The sequence below is a fragment of the Cyprinodon variegatus genome, unplaced genomic scaffold (genome assembly GCF_000732505.1).
Source record: "Cyprinodon variegatus isolate N-32 unplaced genomic scaffold, C_variegatus-1.0 Scaffold143, whole genome shotgun sequence".
Taxonomy (NCBI): domain Eukaryota; kingdom Metazoa; phylum Chordata; class Actinopteri; order Cyprinodontiformes; family Cyprinodontidae; genus Cyprinodon; species Cyprinodon variegatus.
Genome location: NW_015150596.1, coordinates 452,686 through 470,185, shown reverse-complemented (window position 1 = coordinate 470,185; position 17,500 = coordinate 452,686). Strand labels below are relative to the sequence as shown.

The 17,500-nt window shown below is 37.5% G+C and overlaps 1 protein-coding gene across 1 annotated transcript in view; it reads left to right on the top strand.

The window, feature by feature from the left end:
• Window positions 1-9,944, top strand: part of LOC107086094 (suppressor of tumorigenicity 14 protein homolog) — a 34,610-nt gene extending 24,666 nt beyond the window's left edge. The window contains exons 9-18 of the mRNA XM_015376850.1: window positions 652-761; window positions 1,647-1,777; window positions 2,105-2,209; window positions 2,996-3,103; window positions 4,320-4,436; window positions 4,796-4,915; window positions 5,287-5,464; window positions 7,113-7,381; window positions 9,207-9,343; window positions 9,479-9,944. Of these exons, the coding sequence (XP_015232336.1) occupies window positions 652-761; window positions 1,647-1,777; window positions 2,105-2,209; window positions 2,996-3,103; window positions 4,320-4,436; window positions 4,796-4,915; window positions 5,287-5,464; window positions 7,113-7,381; window positions 9,207-9,343; window positions 9,479-9,640 (1,437 nt within the window). The 3' untranslated portion in view covers window positions 9,641-9,944. The remainder of the gene's footprint in view (window positions 1-651; window positions 762-1,646; window positions 1,778-2,104; window positions 2,210-2,995; window positions 3,104-4,319; window positions 4,437-4,795; window positions 4,916-5,286; window positions 5,465-7,112; window positions 7,382-9,206; window positions 9,344-9,478) is intronic.
• The last annotated feature ends 7,556 nt before the right edge of the window (window positions 9,945-17,500 follow it).

Sequence of the window (17,500 nt, the reverse complement as noted above, 5' to 3'; positions counted from 1 at the left end):
CAGGTTTACTTTTTGTACTTAAATTTTGCCCTTCTATCCTTGAGAGAAGCAAATTTCTCAATGACTGGTTGACGTAAGGATGGTTTTGGTTAGGTTCTTCTCCATAGAGAGCATGGCCAGGGCATTAAGCCGATCCTGTGACATTGTGATCCCGGGAAAAGTCTTAAGCCGGGCATGCACTGTGCTATTTTTTTTTTTCAGTCATTGCATGCAGCTACCGCTCACACTGTACAACAAATTAGATTTTATGTACTGTTTTATAAATCAGACCTTTAGAGAAAATCTGTGTAGAGGAGTGGTAAGAAAACTCCTGCTGCAGCATGTTCAAACCTTGTCAAGAACTACAAGAAGTGTGTGATATTTCTAACTGCAAAGAAAGAATACAGTGCAGAAATATTGCATTTTTTTTCCTGATGTATATAATGCATGTCATCCAAAATAAGGAGGTTACTAACAAATCAGTGCAATTTTTGTATACATGTGTCACTGAAAGTTCACAGAGTTGTTATGATAAAAATTCAAGACTTCTGCATGCTCTGATAATGGGTGCACACTGATGTATAGGCATGCTCCCTGTGCATTTGGGTAAAATGCTTGGTCAGAAATTTTACAAATGATTCACCTGTATTTGATTTAAATTTTTTGCAACAGGTCTCTCAAGGGAAAAAAGTACGTGTGACTTTCAAGATGTTCCGCATGAAGGAGCCTGATGTAGATGTTAGAAAATGTCATAAGGACTATGTGGAAATTATGGGGAAACGGTAAGAATCCATCCCAATTTCAAGTTTAAAGTATAATTGAATTATGGGGGGGGTCTGAATCTTTCATCGTAGGTGCATGTCCAATGTGAGAGACATAATCTAAAATAAAGTATGCTTTTTGTTTTTAGATTATGTCTACTTTGCAGCTGTATCATACAAATAAATAGTTTAAAAAATCGTATATTGTGATATTTTTTTTTTTAGATTATGTCTCACTGTGGACATCTACCTGCGATGACAATATATGCTTTACACATCACTAATGAGAAACAAATAGCTTAAATGAGCTAAAAGCAAGAAGAAAAACTTCATGTAGGCTAGCGGACAGCACAATGCTAATTTACATTGAAAATGCCATAGACATGGTAATGTAATTAGCTCTTGCTTATATTACATAAACAACTGAATTTAACTCACTAAAAATATATAGATTCGGACTGTAACATCACACACACATATATATATATATATATATATATATATATATATATATATATATATATATATATATATATATATATATATATATCTCAAAAAAAGCCCAACTATCTGTTTATCATTTAATAAAATAGTATACGCCACAGGTTTTGTCCTAATATGGTTTACTTACTCTGTTTTGAGCCTGAAATACATTTTTGCACTTTGCCTAATTAGGAGTCAAACACATCGTAGGACATTGTAGTTTTTAGTGCCCTTAATTTGGATTTTAAAAGATGTTTGTTAGTTTTACATTTCTTCCTATTTAATACTACTTGTTCAACTGACTGTCTGGTCATATTATTTTACTGAGTAACCTAAAACACTGCCTGAATACAAACATTCTGTCACCTCACATTATGTACTAAAACCCAGTCACATTTTAAATTTATTGGTTCTGTGTTTCAGATATTGTGGAGAACTATCGTCGTTGGCTCTGACCAGTGAGTCCAACATTCTTGAGGTGAAGTTCCACTCCGATGAGTCCTATACCGACAAAGGCTTTTTTGCACAGTACAATGAATTTGATCCTAATGACCGTAAGTTAATTCTTATTTTTTATTGGCCAGCGCCTTCATGGGTAGTAATTTTTTTGCTTTGAAAGACAAAAGGATGGACTGTCAAGGAAAAACAGTTTATTTATCCCCACTTGAAAACCTTAGGAGTGAAATAAAGGAGTTAGACTAATGAGCAAATGGTTGTAGTATTTATGTTTTATTTGCAGCTGTTAGACAAGAGTATCTCTTCTGTCTGACATCAGCTCTGTTTGATCTGTTTTTTGATACATGCTGTACACACATTGTTGCTTTCATCTCACTGACTGTATCACTTTTGTCTATGATCTTATCTTTTGTGCATGTGATCAGCTTGTCCTGGCAAGTTTGCCTGCAGAAATGGCATGTGCATCGAAAAAAAACTAAAGTGTGATGGCTGGAATGACTGCGGCGACTTGAGCGATGAGAAGAGCTGCAGTAAGTTGATTGTGCAAGATTATTTCGCTCCTTAAAGCAACCCTCTAGGTTTCACGCAAGTATAGGCTTAATTTAAGGACACACCATGTAAATTTTGACCACTAGGGGGTGCTATACCTGTCGCAAAAGTCACCAAACACTCAGCCGGCCAGCCTTGCATGTCTTTTGATTGGGGTCCACGCTAGGCTTCTAGGTTCGGCGATATATTCTTCCAGGTCACATAACAACAGTGCGTCTTCTCCCAACTTTCATAGATGGTATTTCAAGAGGGGAGGCCTGCTCGAGCATTGATAGTGTCAAGCGCTGCATATTGGCCTGAGGAATCATTTAAAATAACTCATATGTGTCAACTCTTTAGGTCACAAAGACAGCATTTGACAAAAACTTCAGAAACACAACTTATGGTTTCAATTACCAAAATATAGACATTTATCTCCTTAGAAAAATGAAAGCCTCCAATAAATTATTCAGTTGTTATGGTTAAGCAATTAGGTTTACTTTACCAAATGTAATGCATACTTTTGTACTTCCAGGAATCTTAAAATTTAACACGTCTGACAATGATATGACCAAGCTTTTCTATAATCCTTTGTAATCTCTGTAAGCAACTACTCTTTTTGGCCTTTATGTCTAATTCAGGCACCTTGATATTTTATAAAACTATTAAATTTTTACTTGTCAGAAAAGTAATAACTGACCATAATGGTTTTTATTTGTTGTCAATGCAGATTTGTATATATTTGTTCATGTTCATTTGTTTTTTTATGGAAATTTATTTTCTTTCAGGTTGTGCAGAAGAACAGTTTTCCTGCAGTAATGGTTTATGCAAGCCAAAAATGTGGCGTTGCGATCGGGTGAACGACTGTGGAGATGGAAGTGATGAGAAACACTGCAGTAAGTAATGCTACTCTCCTCAGTGTTCCAGAGTTATTTTATGGTCCTGACTTTGACACCTGGCTATGTTAACATCACTATAAGGGGATTCTCAAACTAGTTCTTAAATTACAATGAGTTTTTATCAATTGCTTATAAGATAAAAATCAGTTCTTTCCCATTACTGGATGTCTTCTTAGACATCAGCTTCTCTACCAGACATCACTGATTCGCCGTCTCTGCTTTGTTTATGAAACGTTGTCTGTGGCTATATGATGGAGGTGAAGCAGGCGGACTGAACCAGGGGTTGGCATTGAGAAGTTTTTCCAAAAATAATAAATTTCATGTTACAAATACATTGTAAATAATTTATGTGTGATTGTAAGTTTATTACCAAGTGTCGTATTGTTTTCTTAGCCACTAGCTGCACCCATCATTTAGTTTGAGTTTGAACAAAATGTCCTTGTTGAAACCAGAAAGTTTCATTGTGGAGCCGACTGTAAGTCTAGTAGTGAATTCAGCTTAGAGTAACATTAGAGCAGCATGGCTGTACATTCTCAGTTATCTAGGTCATAGCAACTGACTGGAAATAGCTTCAGAAAAACTGAGCAAAAGTCTGTGGTTTATAGGAGCAGTTTCGGGTTAGGAATGAGTCATGGCTATTTGGTACCTTTGTAACTGCCTCTGATCATTTCTAAAAGCAGTTGCATACTGACCTCATTCTAAAGCCTAATCATGGCCAGCACCAAGCGACTAATACACCAAGGAATCTAATATGGTCTTGGTACTGTTGTCCACATTGCTTTTGGCCTTTTGTCTTTCTCTATCAAACAGGGATTTTATCACATAGCTGAAATGAAAGATCAACAATTTACATGTTGATAAATATAGTGCTATTTATCCTCCACTCTGGGTTCCTGTGCAAAACCCTTAAGCCCTTATTGCTGCCTGGGTGCCACACAATGGCAGCCCACTGCTCCCCAAGGGGTGGGTCAAAATGCAGAGAACAAATTTCCTCATTGTGGAACAATAAAGGGATTTACATTATCAATAGCAAGCTAATGTTTAGTGTTGATGTGGTATGGTCACTGATCCTTGGGCTAGCTGCAGAGATATCTCACTTTAAATCCTAAAATACTTGCAAGAAAAGTGAATATGGATGCTGAAAAATGTATTTGCTGCAAGCCTGCTGTCTTTCTGTCAATATAATTTCCGTTTAAACTTGATTTTTTAACAGCCGGTTGTGAGCCAAATGAGTGGAAATGTGGAAACGGGGTTTGTCTTCCCCAAGACGTTATCTGCAATAATTTGAAGGACTGTGAGGATGGAAGTGATGAGGCCTCATGCGAAAGCTGTAAGTGGATAACCAGTTTTTTTTTCTGCTACAAGATGATTTTTTCAGATTGATAAAAATTACAGTACAGCCTCAGCGTTTTGTTGGATTTAACAGAGATGTATCGCTTTGGGCTATCTTAGTTCAAAGTATTTTTTCTTTGTGCTCTTTTTTTTTATTTATTCCTTGAATTTTCTTCAAATTTTCACTTCTGTGAATAAGGGGGCATATTAAGCCTTAATCTCAGTCAATGCTCACTTTAATCTGCTCCTCAATCACTTCTCATTTTGAATTGGAGCCTCACATTTACTTCTCATTGATTGCACAGTATTTGCCCTGTTAAACATTTGTTTTCACTATCTTTTCACCGCCTTTTGCAGCTCCAAATATGTGCTCTGACTACAGCTTTAAATGCACCAGCGGGCAATGCATCAACAAGGTGAATGCTGAATGTGACCGTGTCAGTGACTGCTCTGATAATTCAGATGAAGCTATCTGTGGTGAGATATTTCTCAAAATCTCTTGTTCTTTCAATCCGGGGTTCTTTTTTCTGTTTTAGACTGCCAAAGCTGACTCTAATCTTGTCAGTGATACTGATTATAGTTGCTTAGTCATGCAGCATGTTGGGCTGTTTGTTAGGAAAAACAGCCCCAGCCCATGGGAATTTATTTCGAATTTTCCTTGAGAAATGCATCATGTTTCATATTTTGATTTTACATCTCCTATGTTTAAGCCTAAAGGTGTATTATTATATTTTAATGAACAAGAGCAGTGACGGCAATGACTGGCATCTGTCAATGTTCTGTTAATGTATTCTCATTATTTGCTGTTTTGAATTTCTTCTCTGTAACAAATCTCTGTTGAATTCAAGACTGCGGCACCAGGCCTTACAAGCTGAACCGCATCGTAGGAGGGCAGAACGCAGACACTGGAGAGTGGCCCTGGCAGGTCAGCCTTCACTACCGGACATCTGGCCATGCTTGTGGCGCCTCAGTCATCTCGGATAGGTGGCTCTTGTCTGCAGCTCACTGTTTCAGATTTTCTAACGAGTGAGTAACGGATCTCTTACACTTAATGGCATGAACAAAACAAATAGAAATATTGTATTCAGGCCGGCCACCATGGCCAAGGTGATTTTTGCGAGCACCACGGGGAGTTCATCGCCCTGCATTTCAGATGCACAGTGTTTACATCCTGGACTGCATCATCAGATAGGAGGAGTTTCAGCTGTGTGAAGCTGACACCCCACTGACGTGAAAATACTAATTGGCTGAATGGTTATTACTTCTTTAGTGCAGGTTTGTGCATTTTAAATGGTAATTTGTAAAAATGAAAAAAAATTTTTTTAAAAGATTGTGTTTGCAACTGTTTCTAAGATATTAAGGATTATTTTTTAGGTCACCTAGAGATCAACTATCCCACCATTAAGCTCCGAATTGAATTGAATTAATTTAGCCTAATTTTTCACTGCTCCTTCATTTGTGCAGGTAAAACTACAGTATTGTTTGTACTGATTTGGTTTTGTTGATGTCGTCACCATCTCAAATGACGGTAGTGCTGTGCTTGTTCCTAATTCAAAGTCATTGCATCACATCACATGTCATTCCTGTGCTGGTATTGAATATAGCAGTGGGCAGGTTTACCTCCCAGACCCTTCATTTTCCCTGTAAACGCATGTAATTTCCTGCCAAGGTCTTGCTGCTGGTATTTCACAATAAAAGCACAGGTGAAACTTAACATCACTAATGCTAAATTGTTCCCTATGAACAACTGTTGAATCACCTTGGAGAGACAATCAATTTATAGTGCCAAAAAAAGCTCTGAAAAAAGGAGTCACTTTGGGTCATCTAGAGTTGTGTCTGGATGAATTTCAGACTTGGCGGGACTTTCTGTAAATCTACCCATGCAGAAAGCACCAATGCTGGGCAGTGGGCAGTGACAGACTGGGGTCTGTGCTGGAGGTGAGGACGAGCAGTGCTTCCAGGACTAAATAAAAACAGCTTTCTTGAAGCCACCAAAACCTTTTGAGAATATACCTTATATTTAACATTAATTTATCTGTATTCCAGACAAGTCGTGGACTTTGTGACTGAAAAAGTTGATGCATATGAGTTTTTTTAAATGATTCCTCAGGCCAATATACAGAGCTTGACAGTATTAATGCTACGAGCGGGGCTCCCTCCTTGAATTAGTGACTATGTTAGTTGGGAGATGAAGGATCGCTCCTAGTATACAGTCATATATTGGTGGATTCTGTGCCGGCGCAGACTTTGTTTTTCTCCTGTTAGCCATATTACTCCATGGTTTCTGTTAGGAAACTGGATTCATCCTCACAAAGGGTGTTGAGGAAGCTAGAATGGATCAAATTGTTAACATTTTTTAACAATGGCTGCATGTTTTTTTCTTTTCTTTTTTTTGCTCGGCAACGTTTTATACATGAGGCCTTTGTTCAAGTTTTTCTATAAAGATCTGAGGTTTTTTAAGTTTAAGAATATCTTCTTAAATATCAAGTAACACAGCACACAGGTCAGTTGTGGACAAATCCAAGGAAAGAAAAAAAATCTGCTGTCTTGTTACGCTGCCTAATATTTAAAACTTGGGTAGAGAGTTGAGACAGAATGTTTAGAATTTATAAAGAAGATTAATATTTTTACAAGGCACTATAATAAAATAATCTTAATTTCTCTGTTTCTACAGGCATGGTCTCGCAAACAACTGGGTTACTTACAGTGGTTTGCATTCTCAGTTCAATCCGGAGGAAGCTCAGATGCGTAAATTGAAGAGGATAATCATCCATGAATTTTACAACTCGATGACCTTTGACTACGACATTGCTCTGCTAGAGCTCAATGAGCCTCTGGAGTTCAGCAACACCATCCAACCAATCTGCCTCCCCTCATCCTCTCACGTCTTTCCTCCGGGAATGTCCTGCTGGATCACAGGCTGGGGCGCAGCACGGGAAGGAGGTATTTGGCTTTAATCATCTGATTTATGGTGATAGTCCTTGTTCTAGTTATTATTGTACCTTTAAAAAGTAGTTATTATCTTTGTCTTTGTTGCACTTCCTAGTTTATATTTTTCATCTCCATCTCACTTCTTTCTGGACTTTTTAGACTTAGACAGATTTTATTGTCATTTTGTACACACAAGTGTAAACAAAATTGTGTATACACTTGTGCATACTATTATTTTGCCCCCGTTTCTTTTCCCGGCCTTCTAACATGAAATACTTTGCTGCTGCCTCCTAATCTTATCTGTCCTAATTATAATCTTGGCGAGATGTGTTGTGCAACTTTACCAGCAGATTATGAACCTATTAATAATTAGAACTGGAGCTTGTAGTTAATTAATATGTCATTCAAATCAAGTGTAATAATAAGTAATGGTCGTTAGTTAAATGACCATTACTCTACCCGCTCCCGAGAGTGAAAGCCTATTAAACCCGTGTGAGAGCCCATTTCTCCTCCATGAGGTGCAGGGATGCAATAAGATGGTCGCTTGGATGGATTTCATCTTATCCATATTTATACATAAACAGTTTCCCCGCAAATAAGACTACTGGTACATTAAAACATCATGACATTCTTGTATGTGTGTGTGTGCTGCAGTGAAAATGTTAACCTGTCGATTAAAAATTTGGCAACCGAGGCATCAGTGGAAAGCCCGGCCTGTTATTTCAGAGTATGCCATCGCATTAAGAATCTTCCTAAAACACTGTGGTCCTGTTTCTCTCTTCTGAGGCCTTTCTCTTCTTCTCATACGCAATTTTCAAAGAACCGCGGTGAGCGAGGCAAGCTTCAGTGACTGGCTGAAACCATAGCTCACCACATAAAAGTGCGCATGCGCAAAAGGCAGCTAACTGAGAATGAGCATGTAGAATGGCCTTACATAAACATATTACCAGAATGATTGACAATTAGGACCACTTATTTTGATGATGGAAAAAGAACATCCTCCACTATACCTTTACATATAAAACTGGATTTCTTTGCAAACATTAAAAGGTAAAAAAAAAAAAATGCTTCTGGACATAGGTGGAGGTAAGGACAAGTGACTCAGTTGTCCCCCATAATTCCTGTGTTTTTATTGTCCATACCTGTCACAAGTACAGTGCAACAAAATTCACTCTCTGCATTTAACCCATCCCCTTGCGGAGCAGTGGGCTGCCATTTGCGGTGCCCAGGGAGCAGTTTGAGGTTGAGGCTCTTTGCTCAGACACCCAGAGTGGCAGTCTGTGGGACTGTCGCAGACTCAGGATTCCAAGCCCTACGGCCTAACCACTAGGCCACCACATCCCGCCACCATTGTCTCTTTTAGCACAAGTTAGACTTTTTCTACATACTACATGCTACATTTTCATGTGCATACTTTTGTTTGAAAGACTCGTTTTTTTAATATCTAATATGTTTTTGTGTTTTCTTTTTTTTTTTCTTTAGAGGGTTATAGTTTATGGATGTCTACTAATAATGTACATTCTTCTTTTTGAAAATTTCTTTAAACTAATGTCGGTGTCATATATATTACATTTTGAGCTGCATGTGTTTGTCAAAAGGATAAAGGAAAAAAACAAAAAACTTTAATAATGGTCTCAAAATCAAACCTCCTGATTCTTGAGTCACTTAAGTTTCCTTTCCAATCTTTAACTCAACATGGACTCTCGCTCTTAGAAAGTCCCCTAAGCTTTGTTAGCTCCCTCTAATCTAGGACATTAAGGCCTTTTAACTTAGCTTTGGAAATTAAGAGAGGGTAACATGGTAAGAGCTGATGACCTCTCTGTTTCTGCTCACCAAGGTGGTGTGCAGATCGTCCTGCAGAAGGCATCTGTGAAAATCATCAATGATAACATATGCAATGAGGTCTTGGGTGGGCGGCTTACATCCAGGATGTTCTGCAGCGGATTCCTGGCAGGAGGAGTTGATGCATGCCAGGTGAGATGAAGCAAAATTTTCCATAGAAAACATTTAAAAAATAGAAAAATCCATTTTCATATCTCTGTAATCACTGTGCCCTCACATCCATACCCAATCTAATTATTTTACACTGATACATGTTATGCTTTCTAGGGAGACTCTGGAGGGCCCCTGGTTTGTTTCGAGGAAAGCGGGAAGTGGTTTCAAGCTGGCATTGTGAGCTGGGGTGTGGGCTGTGCACGTCGGGATAAGCCTGGAGTCTACTCCCGCGTCACCAAGCTCAGAGATTGGATCAAAAGGGAAACAAACATTTAAAGACCAGGATGATGTGAGGAGCAGCAGCAGGGAACAGCAGAGGGCTAAAAATGGTGAAGATGTAACATTTTAATTCCAGCCAAGTCTCTTTGAGTGTAATGTCTTCATTAGTCAGAGTAGCATACTGTTTTGTGGAGCCCAGCTTTTGAAACAATGACTCTAAGCACTTTATTTGGTTGCCAACGTTCCACAGGAACTCCACAGACTCAAGATTTTAACCTTTTCTAAAAGTTTCTCTTTCCTGCCTGTTGTTCTCTCATGTATTCATGCAATATGGCACTGGTGAATACACTACAGAAAGAATGTAACTTGTTCAATTTGGGAAGACTTTACCAGTCACTGGTTGTTTAGTTTAACTTTTTTAACGTTTTCCTTGGCCTTTTAAACACTTTTTTTTTTTAAATTATGTATGGTATAAAAAAAAAAAAAAAAAAAAAAAAGATCTAATATATTTTTTGTTTTATGTATTCAACTAAATTCAGCTTATTTTCTGGCAGCAAATTTGTGTGCCACATTTGTCACAGTTTTTAAATTAAATTTAGATTTTAAATTAAGAAACAGACCTGAGGGGAAAGACTCAAACAGACATTACCAGAAAGGAAAACTGAACCAACACCATTTTAATTAGCTATGTTTATGTTGCGATCGGGAATCATAAATACCAGGAGCTGAGTGGACTGTAAGGAAGATTTTTTACATTGATCCTGTGTCGGATATCTTTTGAAAGGATAAATTGGCAGAAATAATATTATAAATGTTTCTTTTAAAGTATTAAGGAGGACCAGCCTTGAGTTGGTATGTAAATCTTTGTACAATAAGTTTGATTAGGGAAAAATAAATATTTTACCTTTTTTTTCAAGGAGTAAAGCAGCATTTATTCCTAATGTTGCTAAAACATACTATTGATTATACTTAAGTAAACAGCTTTATGGGTAATATATAATTCTGATTTGACAAATATTTTTTCCCCCCTTTAGGTCAATAACGAATAGGAGAAAATACTGTTGTGATTCTTTTGGTTGAGGTGTTATTTTTGAGTTTAACTGAAAATGAATGCATCAGAAGTTGACAGTGTATTACTGTAAATATCCCTGTTTTTGTCTTGTTGATTTAGAAGTTTTATTTAACCATCCCAAAAGTGCATGAAACTAAGTGCTATTGGTAAAAGGCTTTAAAGACCAAAAATGATGGGAGGTCTTCATTTCTAGGGATTTAATTGAAAAGGGAAAGATACATTTTTATTATATAATCTGCTGATTACTACTCAGACCTGAATAAGGTAAAACTGTCATCCAAAAAGTCCCCAGCTGGAACTTTATACAGTTCACCATGGCAGCAGAAGCATCATTGCTCTGTGAAGGACAGTAAGGGAGGCTAAAAAAAGGCTTAAGATGGGGGTCAGTGTTATCTTTCAAAAGGACAAAAAAACCTAGTGCATCATGTTTATCGATACCATTCAAACCTGAAGCGTAATGTTTTGTGTATCATTTATCAATCACTTTCACATAGATAAATAAAATATAGACTACAGATCTGCTAAATTTAGCTTTAGTTGCCAGGACTGCCATTCTGCAGTTGCTTTTCCAACAGCCGCGCATGGCGTGCCTTCCTGACAGTAACTGTTATAACAATGATTTGTGAGCTTCTATTGTGATTTGCATCATATGCAATGGCCCTTCATTTGATTAAGGCAAGCCAACTTTGACATTGAAAGATATGTGCCAAAGAAATGGGGTAACTTGACATTTTAGAGTTTTTTTCTTCCTTTTTTTTTAATTTCATAGATACAATTTTAAACCTCTTTTTTTATTATGCTTTATGGGTAATGCCTTATGTGAGATGTGGTTGTATATCATAAATCCATACTAAATGCTTTGATGTGAACTTGCTTTGTTTTTATATGAGAGAATTGTGTGAATAAACTTTTATCTGACTATGCAGTGTCTAAACACAGTACTGTTTCCTGTCTTTAATCCGTTTTGTGTTGTGAATTATGTATTGCATGATAAATGCATGTGTTTAGAGAACTCATCTCTCAGAGCAAATGTGATGAGGACGTATTTCTCCTCCCTGTTGTGCTTAATAGGGCTGGGTAAAAAAAATCAATTCAATCGATTTTGAATAGATTCCTTTACATTTTTGTTGACCCGCTTGGCGTTCACATTCAAATAAGCAGGAAAGATGCACTCAAAATTACTTTAAGCCAGACAGCTGCAAATATACCAATAGCCTGAATGAAGACATTAACAAATGGGGGCTGACCAGCAAACACCCTGTAGTTGTTACAGACAACGCTGCAAAAATGGTTTGTGCATTGAAAATAATGCAGCTCATGAATGTCTGCTGTGTCACGTCTGCTTGCTCGAGTGAGGCTTCACTTTGTCACTTTTCACAAACAAGTTTGCACTTATTAGACAGACAAAATACATGAGTATTTTTGAAACACAGTTGAACCATTTTCATTATTGTTAAAACAGATTGAATCGAAATTAATCGATTTATAACTGCATGAATCAAAATCGAATCGATTCAGGACTTTAGCAAAAATACCCAGCCCTATTGCTTAATAGGGTATGCTTAATATGCCTAAGGGTAAGAGGGGAGATAAAGAAAAGTCAGTTTTGCCAAATAATACCTTATTTGGTCACAGCTCTATCTTATTACCCTACCGAATGGCCATGTTGATTTCAGGAGGTGGATACACGTGTAGTGGGGTATCTACACCTACATGTACTCAGCCGAATAGCATGTAGATATCTGACTGAATGCTGTAACAGGTCATGTATCTTTCCATTATTACCTCCACCAAGGAGCTAATGCTTTTTGTAACAGTGGTTTGTGTGTTGATTGGTTTACAAGATTATGAAAAAATAAATTATAGATGGACCCCTCTGAAATTTTTACTCCAGGTGTGTCTTAGCACAACTCGGAGATCATTTTATTTTGATAATGAATAGAAATATTTAAAGCGGTTCTTTAAAACTCATATACAGTAGGGAACTGAGTGGAATGGCAGAGGTCTGTGCTCTTGTGCTTTATAGTTGTCAATGGTACAGCATGGCTATTTATGAAAAAAGTTGAGGATATTGAGTGTTTGCATTTACAAACAGATCAGCATAAAGAACATTCTGAATCTTGTTGCCATTGAACAAAATAAATATTCCAGACTGGCCTCTGAATCGATTCATGTCAAGCTCTAGCATACATTCCATAGCACCCTCTCTGGTATTACTGTACTTCTCTTGTAAATACCAGTAAGGCTTTGCTTAAGCATGACCCACAACTTCCTCTGGTGGAGAGTGGTGACATTACAACATTAAAAAACATTTTCAACAAATTTTAATATCTAATTAAGAAAAAAACTATTCATAGTAAGTCAATTTGGTCAGAAAATTTGGATTTCTCTTATTTCATATATTAATTTATTCTATTTACCAACTATAAAAGTTTTTACACGGTCTCTTTCACCTGCTCAATTCTCCTGCTTGAGGGTGTTTGTAGACTACTATTATTACTACTCTGTTGCCACACTTCAGGATTCAAATATAACATATAAAACTATTATTTGTGAAGAATCAACAAGTGGGACACAATAATGAAGTGGAAAGAAATTAATTGGATATTAAGAAAAATTATTTAACAAATAAAAAATAAAAAAATTGTGTGTACAAAATTATTCCCTAACAGAGCAATTTGCTCTCAGTCTGCAAGTTTATTTGTGGTTCCTAGAATTTCTAAAAGTAGAAAGAGAGGCAGGTCTTTTAGTTATCAGGCTCCTCTCCTGTGGAACCAACAACCAGTTTTGGTTGTTTTTGTCTACTTTTAAGGCAAGGCCTTTTTGATAAAATGTATATTTAGAGTGGCTCAGGCTATCTTCAGCTATCTCTATAGTTATGCTGCTATAGGCTTAGAGTGCTGGAGGTCATATGGAGCCATTTTTATTATTCTGCTTCATTCTTTCTCTCTTCTCCCATTCTGCAATATTTTTCGTTCAACCTCTAAGTTTATGCTCTCTCTGCTTTTTTTCATCATAGTAGCTTCATCTGGTCTGTAACTGTTTGACTGTGACACCATCCCGCAGAAAAATTATCAGCTGCGCTGCTGCAATCAACACCTTTGTTTACAGATGTTGTAGCTTGCCCTGTTCTTTTAGAGTAGTCCTATTTCTCTTACTATGACTAACTGTATGTGCTCTCTTCCATCCTCTGACATCGGAACCGGCTCAGAGCTTGTTTGCTTGGCTATGTTTCCTGGATGGGGCCACCTGTGGAGCTAGTAAAAGGTTATCTTTAGGATACTGCTTCTTTCTGTATATCTGCTTCTATCCCTTTGAATGCAGTTGGCCTTGGCATATGGCCGCTCACAGTGAGCGTGGTTCTGCTGGAGATTTCTACTTGTTAAAAGGGAGTTTTCCTCTCTACTGTCGCAACATGCATGCTTGGTGTGAGGAATTGCTCAAGAGTTTATGCAATCCGCTGGTTTTCCTTAGATAGAAAACTTTGAGCCAATATCACTGTATAATTGTATTCAATCGGATAATACCGTAATATTGGTTCAGCGTTTCTATAGATAGAAAACTTTAAACCATTCTGACTGTGTGATCTGATTGAATTATCTCTGTAAAGTGATTTGACAAGAGATGTTGTGAATTGGCTCTATATATAAACTGAGTTGAAATTAAAATGGCAATCACAATGATTGACTTTAGCAAGGAAAAAATTCAAGTGGACTCATCTTACTGCTAAAGAGCTTTGTTATTTTTTTAGCAGCTGATATTTTTTGTGGATTTTTGCATGTTCTATCAACAGCTGACTTGTGGAGAACAAATTCACCTTTCAACTTTCAGCTTCCAAGAGAATACATGGCCCAAAAAGCTCTGAGGTTATCTTCTACTGTGTTAATCTGTCCAACATTGATGAAGAAAACCAACAGAAGAAGGGAACGCCCCAGTATGAGCGACTTCTCCAGATTAGACGCCTCTACGATGAAATGCAGATTGCATGTTGCTCTGTAATGTGTGGATGAGTATGGTGGTGAGCAAGGCCAGGATCAAATTCCAGCAGTACATTAAGGAATAGCCCTCCAAGTTCTGACACAAGTTGTTTGTCTTGGCTTATTCCAGTTGTAGGTACACTTGGAACTTTTTCCATCTATGAGGGAAAGACTGAGAAAGTACAACAAGAGGGCCTAAGCCTTGGCAATGGTTACCATCTGTATGTAGATCATTTCTACACCAGCCCTGTTCTGTTCTACAAACCGGCATGCATTCACAATGTTACATGTGGCACCATCCAGCAGAGGTAATTTGGCTTCCCAAAGACGATAAATACCTTGCTCAATTTAGCTGCAAAAAGAGACATGAGATGACTGCAAAAGGATGGACTTCTGTCTGTAAAATGGAAACACCAGGGAGGTGACAGTTTCAGTGGAAAAACTGTCCAGAGGAGAGTCAAGAAAGTGTGTCAGGGGTGTTCAAAGGACATTTCTGTTCCTGATTCTGTGAAGAACTATAATCAGTTAAAGAGAAGTAGATCAGTGAGAGAAGTAGATTTGTCAGATGCCTTGATCCATTCAAAATCTGTCAGGGAAAAAGCATGAAATGGTAAAAGATATTTTTTCTATCATTTCATGGATATTTTTATTGTACACTTTCTTAGTTGTAGGCCGCTGGAAAAGGAGACACAGAGAAGGTTTAACATTTCACTTACAAAGAATCTGAAAACGGTGAACTTCAGGAAGCGAGTTGAACTTTCAGGTTGGTCTGAGGGGAAAAAGCAGAATGATTGAGAAGGAGTTTTTTGATAACAACTGATAATTGATTTGTTCACTTGAGAGATGAAGTGAATTTAACCCTGTAAAGCTCAAACCGTTAAATAATTGACAGAAAATTCCAGTTCTTTGAAACTGGAGCCTTTATTAGTCCTTCTGAACAAACAAAAAAAAAATCAAATATCAATTTCCATATAGGAATTTTAATTTGTATCATATTTGATACAGCGGGTTACAATGCTCAAAGATTTTTTTTTTCTTGAACAAAAAATACACAAACAAATCCAACAAAAACAATGCAGCAATGGAACTGGCAGGGTGGAAGTCTGGAAGACATAACATTTCAGTTCTTTTTTACTCATTTTACGGTTGACACACTTTCTAATTTTGAGTGATGGTAGGCTTGAAAACAGTTTCTGTCCTTGTTCAGACAAAGATGCACTCTGCATTTCTCACAGTACACATGGGCAAGGTGGCCTACACAGTGCTTGCATCTCTGTCGGGTTGCCCATGTTGGGAAATGATGAAGGCCATCTTTTCTCACATCAAGGGGCAGCTCAGGGGGTTTCCTCTTCCGGGGAGGGGTTGGCAAGAGGACAGTGGTCTGCCACACTTTTTGACCTTTCCTGCGCTTATGAAGGCGGTGCCAACAGAAGCCTGAAACCTTTGAAGGGGCAGGGCTTTCTGCCTGGGCTGCAGTTTTTCCAGGTCTCTTCTGTAGCGGATCCTCCGCACTGTACAAGTTAGTTTCTTCTGCAATTTCCTGTAGCATTTCCTCACTCACAAAATCTTTGAAATACATATATGGTGTCTAGTCAAGTCTCTCATCAGAGTCTTCGTCAACACATTCCACAAACTCTACAGATGGAGGTTCAAATTGTTTTCTTCTCAACCGATACTCCCTCTTTTTTACTTTGCCCCTTGCCAACTGCTTTGGTGTTGTGTCCTCTTCTGGGACTTCTGGTCCTTCATCATCATCATCATTACCACCTGGGTTTTCCTCTTCCTCATCATCACTACTATCTGGGCTTTCACCAATCTTTGCAGTATGACCCCATTCCTCCTCATCGTCTTCCCAGAGCTGCTTCATGTCACTTGAATTCCCATCTATAATCATCTTAGACACTATTTTTTTACCAGATTATTGTGTATTTTTCATTTGAAATGGTGAGTTTTTAATGAAAATCAGTAAGTAAATCGAAGTTGCTCTCCATCATACCATTGCACCACCCAATTAGTCATCAATCATCATGGTACAGCAATTTGCTTATACAATTTTTTTTGCTCTGAATTGACCAAGAAATGTAATTTAAAATTTTAATTAGTTTACTTGAAAAACAAAAAGACTGTATGTTGCTTGATTTTATTTATAATGCATGAAATACAATATAATGACAATTGACTGATTTATGGTTACATGACCTTATACACCTGCTGTATCAAATTTGATACGTCTTTTTTAACACAGTTTTACTAAACCATAGATTATGAAATATTAAGTAATTTCACATTGCATCAACCCAGTAACTGTTCCTATTGAGGTTTCACAAAAAAAATTACATTTTTTTCTTACCATAACGTTTTCAAAATTGGCAAAGTTCTTCTGCAAAGTTTATGGCAGTCTTGTAGCATGGCTGGAAAGCCCTCTAGTGAGCAGATTACTACCACCTGGTGGATGATCTATGTACTGCATGTATATAATTGTATACATTGGGTTTTTCAGGGGAAAATCTTTTACACTGTCATGTGGAGGGCTCAAAAACTCATGTATCACATATAATACGTTTGGCTTTATAGGGGTAAGTATGTAACGTAGGTAAAAGATTGAGGTAGTGTGGATCTGTAGGGGTTTGATTCAGCAGGATATGCAGACTGTACCTCAGGGGTCCAGGAGAATATAAGTGAGATCTGAGAACATTGGTACTTCTTACAGACATTGTACTTCTTTAGACAAACTGACACAATTTAGCTGATTTATCTCTTCATTTTTTATATTATGCTGTTTCCATTACTGCATTTAGATAGCCTAAAACCAGACTAAAATCTAAAGGTGATCGTGCCTTTATGGCAGTGGCACCGAGGCTCTGGAAT